This window comes from Lactuca serriola, chromosome 9 (genome assembly GCF_051521515.1).
Source record: "Lactuca serriola cultivar US96UC23 chromosome 9, Lser_US96UC23_V15, whole genome shotgun sequence".
Classification (NCBI taxonomy): domain Eukaryota; kingdom Viridiplantae; phylum Streptophyta; class Magnoliopsida; order Asterales; family Asteraceae; genus Lactuca; species Lactuca serriola.
In genome coordinates this window covers 48,085,308-48,101,298 of record NC_136416.1, presented here as the reverse complement: position 1 = coordinate 48,101,298, position 15,991 = coordinate 48,085,308, and the positions used below count along the sequence as shown (strand labels likewise).

At 35.1% G+C, this 15,991-nt stretch overlaps 3 protein-coding genes across 3 annotated transcripts; 2 read left to right on the top strand and 1 right to left on the bottom strand.

The window, feature by feature from the left end:
* Positions 1-7,984: 7,984 nt before the first annotated feature.
* Positions 7,985-9,567, top strand: LOC145073007 (very-long-chain aldehyde decarbonylase GL1-9-like). Its single transcript, XM_079019550.1, has 2 exons — positions 7,985-8,531; positions 8,835-9,567. The coding sequence occupies exons 1-2, from the start codon at positions 8,301-8,303 to the stop codon at positions 9,375-9,377; spliced, it is 774 nt and encodes a 257-aa protein (XP_078875676.1). The 5' UTR covers positions 7,985-8,300; the 3' UTR covers positions 9,378-9,567.
* LOC145073006 (Tetratricopeptide repeat (TPR)-like superfamily protein) lies at positions 9,535-11,443 on the bottom strand. The gene has a single exon (XM_079019549.1). It carries the CDS (start codon positions 11,368-11,370, stop codon positions 9,628-9,630), a length of 1,743 nt encoding a protein of 580 aa, XP_078875675.1. The 5' UTR covers positions 11,371-11,443; the 3' UTR covers positions 9,535-9,627.
* Positions 11,444-12,532: 1,089 nt separating this feature from the next.
* Positions 12,533-14,295, top strand: LOC145073815 (co-chaperone protein p23-1-like). The gene is made up of 5 exons (XM_079020305.1): positions 12,533-12,641; positions 13,335-13,521; positions 13,615-13,774; positions 13,874-13,911; positions 14,000-14,295. Exons 1-5 carry the CDS (start codon positions 12,637-12,639, stop codon positions 14,159-14,161), a joined length of 552 nt encoding a protein of 183 aa, XP_078876431.1. The 5' UTR covers positions 12,533-12,636; the 3' UTR covers positions 14,162-14,295.
* The last annotated feature ends 1,696 nt before the right edge of the window (positions 14,296-15,991 follow it).

Below are 15,991 nucleotides of genomic sequence, written 5' to 3'. Positions count from 1 at the left end.
TTCATTACCATATCAGAAAAATAGATTTTAATCAGTTAAAACAACTTATGGTGATTATCCTTATCTAATTTAGGCTTAAATCCAAATATTGTGCAATCAGACGAGTCAACTCGTCGAGTTCCACATTGGACTCGTCGAGTTCATCTGGCAGAGTCCAGATTTTGATTGTTTTCAGCTTTGAACAATTACCCATGGCATCAAACACAATAGAAAAACACCCTAAGCACTGATACCACTGATGGGTTTTGAGCGCTACAACATTCTTATGGTTTACATGCAACCTTAATGCTTTGGATCTAGGTTTTTCTCAAGTTATACATGCAATTTTAATCATCTAAAGCATGAAACCTATCTAGCATACAAATTCCGAGATTTATAACATAAAACAAAGTTAGATGAATACCTTTTCCTTGTAGTTTATAGATCTTGACCTTCAAGAGCTTAGTGCCTCAATTGTTGCACCTATAATGAGTCACAAACACCAAGTAACAATTGGAAGAATATAAGAGAGAGGGTGAGGCTCTAAAAATTAGCTAGGGTTCTCTTGCTTGATGCATTGGTCGGTTTCAAGGATCCAAGGGGTTCCTTATATAGCTGCGCTGCTAGGGTTTCAGGTAAAACCCTAATATGATTGCTTAAGCCTTAAGCAGTCTAATAGATCCTTCCAGAAGCCCCCCTTTGGACGGAATCTATGTGGGCTACACATGGAATTTCGTCCACCCGTTCCTAGGGATCCATAAGCCCAACTTGCAACTATCATATAACTGCAACATTAGTCCCCGTAATTTAATCAGTCTCTTTTGATCTCCAAATTAATTCAAAATTAATTTCTGATCAATACTAATTAGGTAATATGATTACTCAGTTAATATATTATTCTTATAATATATTAATAAATCACAATTAACCTTTTTCTCCATAATTCATCCTATCAAATTGTTATGGTGAAGGCAACCCAAAAGGACCATGCTACTATCGGGTAAAGTACATTCCAGTTATAGTTATGGGCTTAGATACCTAATCCAACATGATTAACCTTGTATTGAGGAAACACTATCATACTTCTAGTGTGTAAGTATTAATGTATTATATTGATCAAATTGAATAGCATTGTATGTTCATTTGATGTACTATATCCCCCATGGTTGCCATTATTGACTAACATATGTTGACAAGGTCTCCCATAAGCAGTATAGTCAACTTGTTCCTGATAGTGATCCTTCAGGATAAACCTTATGAGATCACTATTTTTGACATCCCCTATTTCCCATAGTCGGAAAAAAAATTCTTTACGCTTTAAAAATTCAAAACATATTTTTTACGGAAAATCCCAGTATTTTACAATATTTTGAGAACAAATGATTGTCTCAAAATAATAAAAACTCTAATATGTCATAATCGATACACAACATATGTTACAGCGTAAAGTCCTAACGGTGACTATGGCAGATCTTCTCTTCAATCACTTAGCATCCTATTCAAATCTTTAGTAGTCTTAACACCGCTACCTATGATGCATATAAAATGACTAGGTCAGGTTAGGAAACCTGGTGAGATACATATTGTTTTAAATTCCACAATGTTATTATGATAATAGATCATAATTAATAAACATGCAAACCAAACTTTCATCCAATCAACACAACATAAACATCTCATGAATTACCCAACCCATCTATCCTCACATACTGATCATAATACAGTTACCTTATAAGATCTATCCCGATGGATCATTGTAAGCGGCAAGTTGACTATACTGTTTTGGGGTGTCCTTTGTAGCAGGTGTTAGTTGATAAAGGTGCGACATCCTCGATTTTCAGAACCAGAAAAAAACTTTCTTTACACTTTAAAATTCATAGTATCTTTATTTGTGGAAAATCCCAGTACATTTTAAAACATTTTGAGTACAAATGGTCTGTAACATCCCAAATGTAAGACCTAAAATTTTCATTTTAAATTAATAAAACCAATATTCCAGAAACATCATCATAAGAATCCAAATAAAACAAATGTGTCAATCATCACATCATATCAGAGTAAGTTAAGAAAATGCGGAACAATGTGGTGTGTGCTCTGCAATCATCCCAAACTCTTCCTTCTAAAAATAGAAGTACCTGAAACATAAACTAAAAACCGTAAGCACAAAGCTTAGTGAGTTCCCAAAATACCACACACTACACATCACAAATAAACAACTATGGGTTATGAGCAAGCCTATGGACTACCAACATTTCCAATGGGCTAACAGCACGCCCGGTGGGTTATCAGCAACCCTGGAGACTATCAGTAGTCCCAGTCACATATAAACAACATACAATAATAACAACTAGATGCTGCTGGTCACCACAGATACAACTATTCTACCACACAGGCTCCTACAAACATACAAGAGTCACAGAGACGGCTAGTATCCTACATATATAATTTAGTGAACCTGTAACGCCCGTAGTTCAGGGCTAGTCAATTTAGAGACAATGAGCATCAAAAATGACTTTTTGATAGAATATTATTTAGAATGAATTATCTTAACGAAGTTGTAGTGGTCGTGACAAGGATTCCGGATATATAAAGAACGCCGAAATCCGAATTATAACGAAGAAGTTAGGACCTGTCGAAGTTTCGCGACAGAACCGACACGACACGACGTGACGTAAAGAGTGAGTTTATGATAGAGCAATATTTGGCCTTAGCGGTCTAAATGAAAGTCGTAGAATACGTTAAACCAAGATCGTGCATAAAAAGAACGTCCAAATCTGACTTCGTATGAGGAAGTTATGATTTTTCTAAATTTCGACTTAGCGGTATGCAGTCCAATGTTCGAATATGAGATCGAGTGATTTCTAGCCGAAACAATCTAAAGGAAAATCGAAGATCTCGTCGATTGTAGTCCAATGGTAAAAAGACAGATGAAAACGGACGTTGGATGAAGAAGTTATGAGTTTATAACGGAGTTTTCCTGTCCCGGCCTACTAAAAATAAATATAATAAAAATTTAATTCAAAATTAGCCGACTGATTCTAAACGAGAGTTGTAGAGCATAATCTCACCTACGTGGGGATATAAAGAACGTTGATAACGGAGCTCGTATGCGAAAGTTGTGAATTTATGAAGTTCGGGGCGCGAACCCCAAAGCTGTGTCAGAGACCACGATGTGAAAGCGGTGTTCACGACGTGAAATGTCTTCTGATGCCTTCTGGAGCCTGACAAAGCAAATGGACTGATGACGAACGCAATGACCTATGCCTGACCAAGCTCACGATGTGAAATGATGGTTCACGACGTGAAATCTGAAATTTCAGCTCTATAAATAGAAACCGAAGGCAGCCAGGTTTGGTTGCTAATTCCTCAACTTCTCTCCTACTCTACTAATCTTTAAGTCTACTTTTAACCCCCCGAAGCTCCGGTATAATCCTAATACCCGAAGAGAGTCCCGAAGCTTCGAAGATCCCGAGAAATAGAGTTGTCGAGCCGAAGCTCTGCCCGCGAGAAGCCCGGTGTGTGTGAAGATATCCCGGTTTCACCGGAGAATTACTACTCGAAGAGCCGTAGTGTTGTTCGAGCATCGTCTAATCAAGTGAGTGCATAGTTACTTTCATCTTACGCATAGATATGAAGTATTTAATATAAATTACGTGTTTTATATGCATATTATCTGTGTTCTTGATATCTATGTTGGATAAACGATTTATACATGTTTACATGATTTAAACAGTATACGTAATTTTATACTTATAAATATATATTGGGTAGAAACAGGTGATGATAGAAAGGTGATGATAATTAGGTGATGAGAAATAGGTGATGATAGAAATGTGATGATAATTAGGTGATGATAGATAAGTGATGATAAATAGGTGATGTGAGATGAGAGGAGGTACCATAACCTTGACCAACGATGTGGCGATATAGTCATCTACCAGAGTATAGATGACGACCACTGACTATTCTAGACAGTCATGTGGAAACACCAGCGGGTTCATAACCTGTAGGTGATGAATTACGAGTTCAGACGATGTTGTAACTATGTATTCATGCGATGATACTCTAACCCCTTACTATAAATTACGAGTTCAGGCGATGTTGTAACTACATATTCATGCGATGATACCCTAACCCTTACTGGACACGTATCCAAGTAGTAATCCCTGAATCAGTACTGTCTATGTGATATAGGTGATGATCCTTAGGAATAAACATATAAGGAAATGCGATGTAAGGAGATGAGAGGTAAATACGATGTAGGAGATGACCCTTAGGATAAATCTTTATGGAAGGTACTTAGGAATAAAGAAGATAATGGGGATGGGTAATTGGGTTATTTTCTTAATGGAACATAATAATTATATTATCGTGGGTTGAAAACCCTATGTACTCACCAGGTTTTCCAACCTGACCGTATCATAGGTATCGACACGAAGCTACTTTACACTAAGAGATTAAAGGAGATGTAGATCACTAGTGTAAATAAATGTAAGGTCTGTTTATGCTTATGTTTCAGTATTGACGATGGCATCCCAAAGTTTTAATATGAATAAAATACATTTCTTTGTAAATGCTTTGATAATATATTTATCATGTTTTTTTGGGAACAAATTCCGCAATATATTTATTTAAAAATATACTCTGATTTTCAAATAAAGCATAAACAAATCGATCTTTTATGGCTGTGAAAATGGGGATGTCACAGAGCCGATATTGGTGCCTTCGACTCATGAACACCCGAAGAAGACTCACCTTGCACTGCTGAATCACACCCATAACTCCCCGGCAGCTGGTCCAACAAATCCTCGAGCTATCAATATCAAATAACATCCAATTAACAATTAGATTCCAATCCATAACTATAAGACCATAATTAGGGTAAATGACCAATTTACCTCTTACCTAGTTTGGACCGAAACTTAGGCCCAAACCTATAATCCAAAAGGCCTAAGCATGGCCCAATTTTCCAAATTGGGCCCAAACCCTTACATGGGCCTTATGCCAAGATCCACCAATTTTTCCTACTCCAAACACTTGCATTCATTTGGCCTAACAAGACCCAAAGCATCTAAGCCTAACATAATGGCCCAAACTTAAAGCCCAAGATGCGAAGCCCAACAGACTGAGTACGGGGGGCGTACTCAGGTGTACGCTAAACGTACATGCTTTAGGGCTTGTATACTGCACATACTGGATTGTATGCCCAACGTACTCCTCATGTTCAACCATCCTTCGCATTTAGCTCTTAATCCCTTAAGACGTTGCTCCCAAAATGTAGATCTGACATCCTTGAGCTGGATCATCACGTAAAGTTGCTAACTTTACGTTCATGCATGTCTAAATGAACCTCTTAAGCTCAAAAAGGACTTAATGGGTGACTTAATACATGCATGAGACCCAATACCCCATAAAGTTGGCACCTTTGTGCTCAAGGAACTCCTAATAAGCTTAGATCTAAAAGAATAAGTTCTTTAAACGATTTAACTCGTCCACCAACCCAAAAAGGGACCAAAAGCATAACAAATCAAGTCATAAAGAGATCCATGCACTAACAAGCTTAGGTATGAACTAGATACCTCCAAAGACTTGCAAAAAGGGTGATGATTCTGGATCTATAGACTTCTTACCAAGCAAAGCACCTTTAATCTTCTTTACTTCCTTCACAAAGGGCAAAATGACTACCAAAATCTCCTCAAGAGCTCAAGAACACCACAAAGAGAGCTTAAGGGTCTATTTAGGGTTTTAGGAGGTTTGGGGGCTGGTAAAGAGGCCAAACTTAAACACTTAAAGGTCCTTAAATAAGGTGCAACACACTTAAATATAGAGTGTGTCGCAGTGTTTCTGAGTTCTCCGAATCAGGCGAGTTTCCTTTCTATACCTGTGGGTCAAAGGTACCAATGTCGGCCTACTAGATTATTGTTATTTATCCTTATGTATAGGATGTTGTTGTGTTATGGTCTGTTATATATATATATATATATATATATATATATATATATATATATATATATATATATCCTTGTATGTTACGATATAGGAGTAGTGGTATACTGGTTAGAGTACGAGTAGGCTGGTTATCGTTTAGTGGGGTGCCCTAAGGCTTGTATGTAGCTACATAGGATAACGTGAGAACTCTTGACCTAGGCTCTCTTGCATGTTCCTTGTTTAGTTGTGGCTCTAGAGTAGGATCATTTGTTCGGGTGTTTATCTCACACCTGGTTATATATGGTTATGCATTCTTTGGATTTTTACCGGTAATGGAGCAGTGTGCTATAATGGGACTAGTAGGCAGTAGTGAACTGTTCGATAGGTAGATTCATAGTTGCATTTGCTTATGTGCCTACTTGATTTATTGTTTGTTTATATGTCGACATATTGTGGTAGGTTAGGTTAAAGCGTTCCTACTTTGTGTTATAGGCCAAGATACCAGGTGTGGACCATTTGTAAGTCGTAGGCACGGGGCTTGGGATAAGCGGTTGGGTTGAGACGGCAGACCAACATACCCGGGGCAATCGATTCCGATGACTGTGGCCCCAATATGCATGCTTGTATATGTTTTTTTGGCGTGTGGTATTTTTGGGGAACTCATTACGATTCATGTCTACCCAGTTGTTTATGTTTTTAGATATTATCAGTGATTGTGGGAAGGCTAAGGCGTGACTGCATACACTTACTAACAACATTGAGAATTCTACATTTATTATATTACTCTGATTTTCAAAAAATGTAATTTTTGACCAAATAGTTTTTTTTAACATGGATTTAATAATTGTGGAGTTTTACCTTAATTAAAATGAAAATGTTTGGTTGCAAAAATGGGACGTTACAAATCTTCTTTATCTGGAAAGACCGGTCACGTCTCGTCTATGAAATCCCATAAACAATTGAGCATGTTTTCCATTCGGTTGCTTTACCACATTAATTTGTATCCTTTTTACTATCACATATTGTGAATCGAAGAGGATATTCGTTTTCCACCCATAATTTGCTAAAGTAGACTTAGTTGTTCCAAGATTTCATAGATTTCTTTTTCTATTGGCTTCATAAAACTCCATTTACTCATATAAGATTATGGATAATAAACTCAACCCCAAGTCCTAGATCATCATTATCATCAGGATATTCCATTTCAATTTGTTTTATACTTAGTGAACCAATTGGTTCTTCCTTAACTCCAAGAGTATCAGAACATGAGCTAGCTAATTTTCATTGTCACATCATAAGCTGAAAATTTGTCTTCTTGAGTGTAGTTAATACTCCAAACTCTTTGATCTTCAAGAGTGAGATCCAAACCTTCATTGTCACGAGGCCAACATCATTATCACTATCACTATCATTATTACCATCACCACTTAAATATTGTTTATTTAAAGCGGAGGCCATTTCACCTACTTGACATTTTATAACAAATGATAATATAAATATTAATGATTTTGACTTTATGAGAGCATAAGGAATTGAGATAAAACCCTAAAACACAAAACTTTAAGTAATCTTATTTGAAACTATCGAATGTTTAAAACCCGAAGTTCACGATTGATTGATTATATGAAACAATAAGTACATGATTGCCCGATTGTATGAAACACTAACCATGATTTGGAAGAAACTTGTAAACTTTCACGACTATTGATCAGAAAGTAAACCACAACCTAATTGGTCAAGTTACTCTTCAAAATCACACTAGATTAGGAAGACTTTGACTTCTTTGGTTTTGAGTTTTAAATACGAAAACAAAAAATAAGAATAAAAGCCACCTCAATAATTAAAATCCACATCATCAAAGATTACTAGTGTGGCCGACTCTAACAAGTAAGAGTGATCGTGGTGGTACTTTTGCTCAAAATTGGATAATTTTTTTAGCAAAAATAAAAAACAAAGGATTGAATTGGAAAAATTGTCAAAATATAATGGGTTTTTATGTAATTTGCTCCAAGTTAAAAGTTAAACTAAAACAATTGATTTGTTTAAAATTAAAACCTCATACGGCACCCTTGTTTAGCTTTTATTCAAAAAAGGGCAAGCGAAGCGAAGCCAATGGTTTATTCGACTCCAGCGAATCCACAAACAAGATTACAACTTCTACAGCTGTCGGAGCCACCACTACAGATCTGATTCAAAATCTGGTTTATCACAGTGTATCTTGTCTCAGTTCGATTAGTAACCGAAGATTTGACCTAAATCTGGTTTCTCACAATTTCTTCAGGTCGTATTTGTAATTCTCATACTCACACGCAGGTGCGGAAGTAGTTGGTTTTGATATAGGATCAGGTTGTAGTTAGGGTTTAAGGAGTGCGATTTTCTTCGATTTTACAGTAATGGTGTTTTGGGAAGGGTATGTTAGTGATGAAGTGATGGGTACATTTGCCCCAATTGTGGTTTACTGGTTGTACGCTGGGTTTTTTCAGTTGCTCCCCCCTCTAGATAATTATCGATTGCACACAAGGAAAGAAGAAGATGCCAAGAACTCAGTGCCATTGAGCTCCGTTATCAAGGGTGTTTTGCTCCAACAGCTAGTTCAGGCAATCGTTGCTCACATCCTGTTTTTGGTAACACCACTTCCACTTCCACTTCCTTTTTTTCTGTTTCCCATTAGGGTTGTTTGATTTGATAGCCATATGAGAATTTACTTCTGATTTTCAAGATTGGTGTTGAGAAATAAGAACTATAGTGTCACTGTCATTGTTAATGTCACTCGCACTATAATTGAGTAGTTATACCTTTTTATGCTTCATATCTGTCCCAAAACTCTTCATATATGTTGCTCTTTCAAGTTTCAACATTAAATACATATAAACACTCAATAATATCATTTCTTGATGACTAAAATCTTGTACAACTTTTGTATTTAGGTAACCTCAGAAACAGGCTTAGTAGGGACAGAAGTTCAACCATCTCTTTTCATTCAACTTATCCAGATCATGATCGCGATGTTTGTAATGGACACATGGCAGTATTTCGTGCATCGATACATGCACATAAACAAATTCCTATATCGCCACATTCATTCTCAACACCATAAACTAGTTGTCCCGTATGCAATTGGGGCTCTTTACAACCACCCACTCGAGGGTCTTCTTCTAGATACAGTTGGTGGGGCCCTCTCTTTTCTTGTATCAGGAATGACTGCAAGAACTGCGGTTATCTTCTTCTGTTTTGCTGTGGTAAAAACTGTGGATGATCATTGTGGACTCTGGTTGCCTGGTAATCTTTTTCATTACTTTTTCCAAAACAATACGGCGTATCATGACATTCATCATCAACTCCATGGATTAAAGTACAATTTCTCTCAACCTTTTTTCCCTATTTGGGACAAGATTCTTGGAACTTATATGCCATATGATCTTGTAAAGCGTCCCGAAGGTGGATTTGAAGCTAAATTATCAAAAGACTAGTCAAGTTTGTTAATTACTCCATTGTAATCGTGTTCTTTGATTGTGGTTGGTTTTTTTTATCAATTTTCATCACTTGATTAGTGTTCGATTCTTTTGACCTAACGATGTAACAATGATTTGTAACTTGTTATTGGGATGTTTTGTGTAGTCTTAGCAGATTTGTAACTATTGTGCTATTATTCTTTTGACATGTTTAGCTTTTATTGTTGACTAAATTGCAATGTTTAACAAACGATTTAGCTTACAAAGTCTACCAATAATCTTCACATGAACACAACCCGTTTTTAAAATTATGAAAACGAGTCCTATCTCTTACGATAATCTCACGGTTATAAACCTTTGAAACAAGCTTCATGACCTCATGACAATCACCACATATCCTCAAATTCTTGTTGATGCGTATCGGATTGCTTTCATTACTCATTTTAATCAACCCAAATGCAACTGCTAACTTCTCGCTATGATAACTCAACGCGTTTTCTTTCTCCTCTAACCCTATATCATGTAACACATAACCCGTATCCGCAACATACCCGTATTCCATAATCCGACCCATAATCTCCTCAATCTTCCTATAAATCTCTTCCAAATTCAAATGACTCCTATCTCCATTCACAAACTTATGTATCACACCATCAACATCAATGTAACTAAACCCTGGAACCTTCTTAACTTCTTTATTTCTCATCGTGTCCCTAACGATTCCCACATCTTTCCATCTACGTTGAGCCGCATATATATTTGATAGCAACACGAAATCCCCATCGCTACTTGACCCCATTTCAACTAGCTTTCTTGATGCCTTTTCCGCCATTTCTACATTCCCATACGTCTTACAAGCACCTAACAAAGTTTGCCAAAGAATAACATCGGGTTTTATTGGTATCGAATCAATGACATTGTAAGCCTCGTGTAATCGACCCGATCTCCCTAATAAATCAACCATAGTACCATAGTGCTTGATATTAGGAACAACCGAGACATCTTTAATCATTTTTTCAAACAATTCGACCCCATTTTCCACCATTCCTGCGTGATTACAAGCACACAGAGCCGCAAGATAACTCACGTTATCGGGTTGGAATCTTTCTTTACTCATTTGATCGAACAATTTAAGTGCTTCGAGGGATTCGCCATTTGTTGCCAAGACCATGATCATAGTGTTCCATGTAACAAGAGTTCTTGTGCACTTCATGGAATTGAAAACTTGGTAAGCTTTTGTGACATACCCACATTTACCAAACATGTCGATTACAACATTGCAAACTTGCTCGTTTGTGTCGAGGTTTTGGTTTTTTATGTAACTGTATATGTTCTCGCCCTCACGTACTACGCCCAGTTGGGCACAGGCTGAGAGGGCCCCAAGAACCGTGATCTCGTTGGGCTTGAACCCCAGATCTCGCATTCTTGTAAAGAGTTGCAATGCTTCATTGGGTTGGTTCCCTTGAGCCAACCCAGCAATCATAGCATTCCAACATGTGACATCTTTTTTAGACATTTCATCAAACAGTTTGCGTGCATTGTCTATATAACCAGATTTTGCGTAGACGTCGACCAAGGTGGTTTGCAGTAGAATGTCTGCTATGAACCCAAATCGAACCACTTGCGAATGGATTTGGTTAGCTTCGTTACAAGCTAACGCTCGTGCGCAGGCTTTGAGGGTGAAAGAGCAGGTGAGAGCGTCCGGCTTGCACGTGAGCATGCGCAAGCCTTGGCGGTAAAAGGTGACGGCGTCGGTTGGTTGATGGCTCTGGGCGAGGCCGCGTATGACGGCGTTCCAGTCGTTGGTGACTGGGGAGGCAATGTGACGGAAAATGTCAGCGGCGTAGAGGAGGCTTCCAGCGGCAGAGGAGGTGGCGCAAAATTCAAGAAACTTGGAACGAGGGGAAGGGTGGAATTGGAAAACACCGGTGGTTATGAGGTGAGCTTGGAGTTGTTTGATGTGGGAGAGGGTGGCGCACTTTTGCAGTAACGGCTCGACGGCGGCGGCCATCTCACCGGAAAAATATTGACAAGATGAATATTTGTATGATTATATCATTTAAATTTGACCCCATTAATTATGGATTTCTACACATTACCCCTCTTATGTATTTTTTTAATTTCTTTCTTGTAATTTTCTTGTTCTTATTATCTTATATGTGTTCTTGTCGGTTATCCGTTAGTCATTCTTAGTTAATAAATTGGTTATTCTAAAAAATTATATAAATTGCTAATATATATGTTTTTTGTATTATTACATTTTATTAACAAGTTAACTGATATCACAACGTTACTATGAAATCAGGGCCGGTCCAGACGGTGGGCAACTCGGACGACCGCCTAGGGCCTACGTCTTCGGGTACCCAAAATTTGTGGGCTATGTAGTGCATATATATAAAAAAAGTTATTATCTAAATAATTTTTAGGGTTTAAAGTTGGTTCAAACTCAAACTAACTCAAAAAATAAACAAATATATTTGCTTGTTATTGCTAATTGAACACGTTTATAATGAAAAATAAATAATATATTTTTTTAATTTTTATTATATTTGTCTTTAGGGGTCATTTTTTTCTTTTCAACCCGGGTCCTATATACATTTGGACCGGTCTATATGAAATGTTTAAAAATGAAATTGATTTGTATTTGAATCTTAAATGCTTCAAGTTTAAAATATCGCGTTGTTTAAAAAAATAACAAATTAAGTCATTTTTGTATAAAAATCATCGTTAAAGACACCTATGAAATATTTTATCAATATTTAATATTAATATCAACTTACAACTATAATTTTTTTAGGGAGTGTTTGACTTAGTTTTTCACAGCCCAAAAAATCATTTTCGAAAAAGTTACAAAAAAATCTGGATTTTCTGACTTTTTTAAAAAATTCATTTTCTTTGTATAAAAACTTCAAAGTAGCTTTTAAAATTAATTTTGTAAAACATCTATTATTTTTTTTTCTTTTCCAAAAATAACTTTTAAACTGTAAAAAAACTAAGCCAAACACATGAGTTAAAAAGGCTGATATTTAAATATTATTAAGGTCTAGAAACTGATATTTAAATATTTAAATAATTATAAGGTCTAGAATTTTATTTTATGTTTAATAATAAAAAGAGTCCGGAAGCATCTAGATGCCACGGCCTTCTTCCATCCCCACCTTCGCTATAAATACTGGAATGAATCATTTGCTGTTTCCATATCCAATCGTAAAGCGTAGATCATAGATCACTCTCAAAGGATTATCTTTACAGTTAGGAACTGCAAAAATCAATCAAAATGAGGTATGAATTCTGTTCGTTTTCTGTTTTCCTTCTTAAATTACTATAACATGCTACATGATGCACTCGATTTGATGAATAAATTGTGAATTAGGATTGATTCATTATCTCTGTGTTAGTTTGAAATGAAATTGTAGAACTACTCTTAATTTGATGCTTCGATGCATCATGCGATCGTCATTAGTGTAATTTGAGCAGGTTATTTTGGATTGACGATTTTTCGGTGATTTTTTTTTTTTAAATTTCATTTAGTTCAATAATCTACGTAGATCAATCGATGAGTTGCGGTATGGTTGTTACGGTTCTTAATCTTATGCTATTATTCCTAACTATACATCCGAATGGAGGAATTTGAGCAGGCATAAACCATAATCACGAATTCACGATCATACATGCATGCTTGTTTTAGCAACGAGTTTTTTTTAATTCTGTTATTAAAGAAATCGTTGCAGATTAAATTTCTAGCTCCGTTGAAAGTTATGGAGAAGTAATAAAATCTGGCTTCAATTTAGGGTTTTAGTATCGATATAATGCGTGTTCCTTTCTTCTGATAGGATCTGCATTCTTCTTTGTAATCCGTGCAAGCTAGTTTACAAAAAATGAATTGTTTATTCTATTGCCAAATGAATTGGCGATGTGTAAAAACTAAAAACTATTTACCTTTCTAATCTTGTTCTGTTTCTGTGTGTTGATTAGCCGACATCCAACCTTGAAGTGGGCGCAGAGGGCTGATGTGCTCTTCATCACCATTGATCTTCCCGATGCCAAAAATGTGAAGCTCAAATTGGAGCCTGAGGGTAAATTCTACTTCTCTGCTACTGCTGGAGCTGAGAATTTAGCTTATGAAATAGACATCAACCTTCATGACAAGGTGGACGTGAATGTAAGTGAAAAGTGTTTTGCTTTTATAAATTACATGTTTTGTTTGTTAAACCAAAAGCAAAATGATAACTAATTAATCAAATAAAAATTGCAGGAGAGCAAGGCAAGTGTTGGACCAAGAACTATTGTTTACCTTATAAAGAAGGAAGAAAGTAAATGGTGGAACAGGCTTTTGAAAGAAGAGGGAAAGACTCCGATGTTTGTGAAATGTGATTGGGATAAATGGGTAGATGAAGATGAACAGGAGGAAAATGGTTAGTCTTGTGTTTCATTTTGTTCCTTTTTTATAATCACAAAAATACCAAGAATGAGAGACTCCAATGAGATATGATATTGATTGATTGATTATGCAGGTGGAGGTGATATGGAGTTTGGTGACATGGATTTCTCAGTAAGTACAACTTCCTTAAAATCAACAATTGAAATAATTGATTGCAATTTTTTTAAGAGTCTAACTGACAATTTGATTGATGATGCAGAAACTTAACATGGGAGGTGGTGGAGATTTTGATGAAGATGAAGATGATAGTGATACAGAAGATGAGATAGAGATGAAGAATGAAGGAGAAGAAGAAGCAACTGGTAAAATGGAAACTGCAACTGCACTACCAGTTAGCAATGGAGTTGAGGCAACAGCTTGATTTCAGCTATTTTGGTTAGAAGTTTGATCCAACTATTGAACACAATACTTGTAGTAGTTATTGATTCTAGCAAAATCATCTTGAAACATACATAATGTGAAAATCCATTAAAAGAAGATATATTGCATCATCTATCATTACTTGCAATGATGAGGTTAGCTTCTATAGATTCAACAAAAATTAAAAGAAATAAGGAAGCATTACAATAGATATATTCATTAATAGCACATGATTTGGTCTAGGCCAACACCACAGCCCATTTACAACTAAAAGTAGGAAAAATGAGAAATTTAGTACATGGTTTGGCTTAATATGATTTTAAGCAAACTCTATACATATTGAGAAATCGATATCACCAACCTCTCTCTCTCTCTATATATATATATATAAACATATTATAAATAAAAAGAAAGATATAGAGTAGTAAGTGACATTTTTTCAACTAATCATAGCGTGTGTTTAGCAAAAATAGCTGTTAGCTGGAAACGGGTAACTTAGCTGGAAACGGGTAACTGGTAGTGGAAAGCTGTAACTTATTTGTTATATAAGTGTTTGACAAAAGTAGCTGGAAGTTTTTGAAATATATAAAATTACATAAAAAGACAATTGATTAAAAATAAATAAATAAATAAATAAAATTTTAAGGATAATTATAGAAATTGATTTCAAAAGCTCAGTAGCGTTTTGTTTAAACGCTGCATGAAATAGTTTTTACATTTGGAGTGTTTTGTTTAAAATAAAAGCTAAACGCTCGTACTACCAAATGAAGTTTTTTGTTTAAACTATAACGTTTTGTCAAAAGCTAGAAGCTTCCAAACGCTTCTAAAAACTCCGTACCAAACATGCCCATAGTATAAAAAAGAAAAAGAAGAAAGATATATAGTAGTGGTTTTGAGACACATTTAACAAACAAAAAAAAGCTTTATTGCCCCATTATTTATCCTTCGTGGGTTACCCTAGTCATATAAGTAAAAGTGTATAAAACTTCGTACTAACGACAAGATACGATTTGCTTAGAATTATAATCTTATTATTCATTATGATTTTTATAGGTTAATGGTAGCAAATATTATATATTTAAAACTAGGTATAAGACCCGTTTACTACATTGGTCTATTAAAAATAAAAATTTTATATCAAGATGTAAACATTGAATATTTTTAATGCCTATTTTATTTTCAAAGTTTAACAAAATATATTTTATTATATCTTAATTTTGACAATATTGTTTTATAATATTTTATTATTGTAATTATATAACAAAAAGATCATAGTAAATGTTTTTAGTGGTAGAAAAAACAAACTATTTATTATTATATTCGTTTTATAGAAAAAAAATATATTTATCTTAAATAAAAAATGTTTTATTAATTATAGTATTGATTTACACATTTAATATAATAAATATTTTACATATATAATAATAGATGTGTTAATTAGTGGAATTGATTAGTTTTTTATTAACAAAAAATAAAAAATAAAAATATCAATTAGTGACCTGTGAAATTGAAGGAATTTAAAAATCTCATGAGGTGTGATAAAAATCTTGAGAAAATGACAAGCAATAAAAATATTTTTATTATTTTGTTAGGATAGATAAAGTGATTACTTTAAATATAATAATTACGAGTAATTTTTTAGTTAAAACGTTGCTAACCACGTAAGGAAAGTTCCTTTTCGTTTGAAGTCATAAGTCAATGTCCGCGTAGACCCAAGTTGTCCTTATATATGTGTGACCAAAATTTCTATAACAATTTGAATTTGGATACTTGAGTTTTTCTTTTTACAGTTTGGCTGTTTGGCCAATTAGCCGTAATATCACAACTTCCT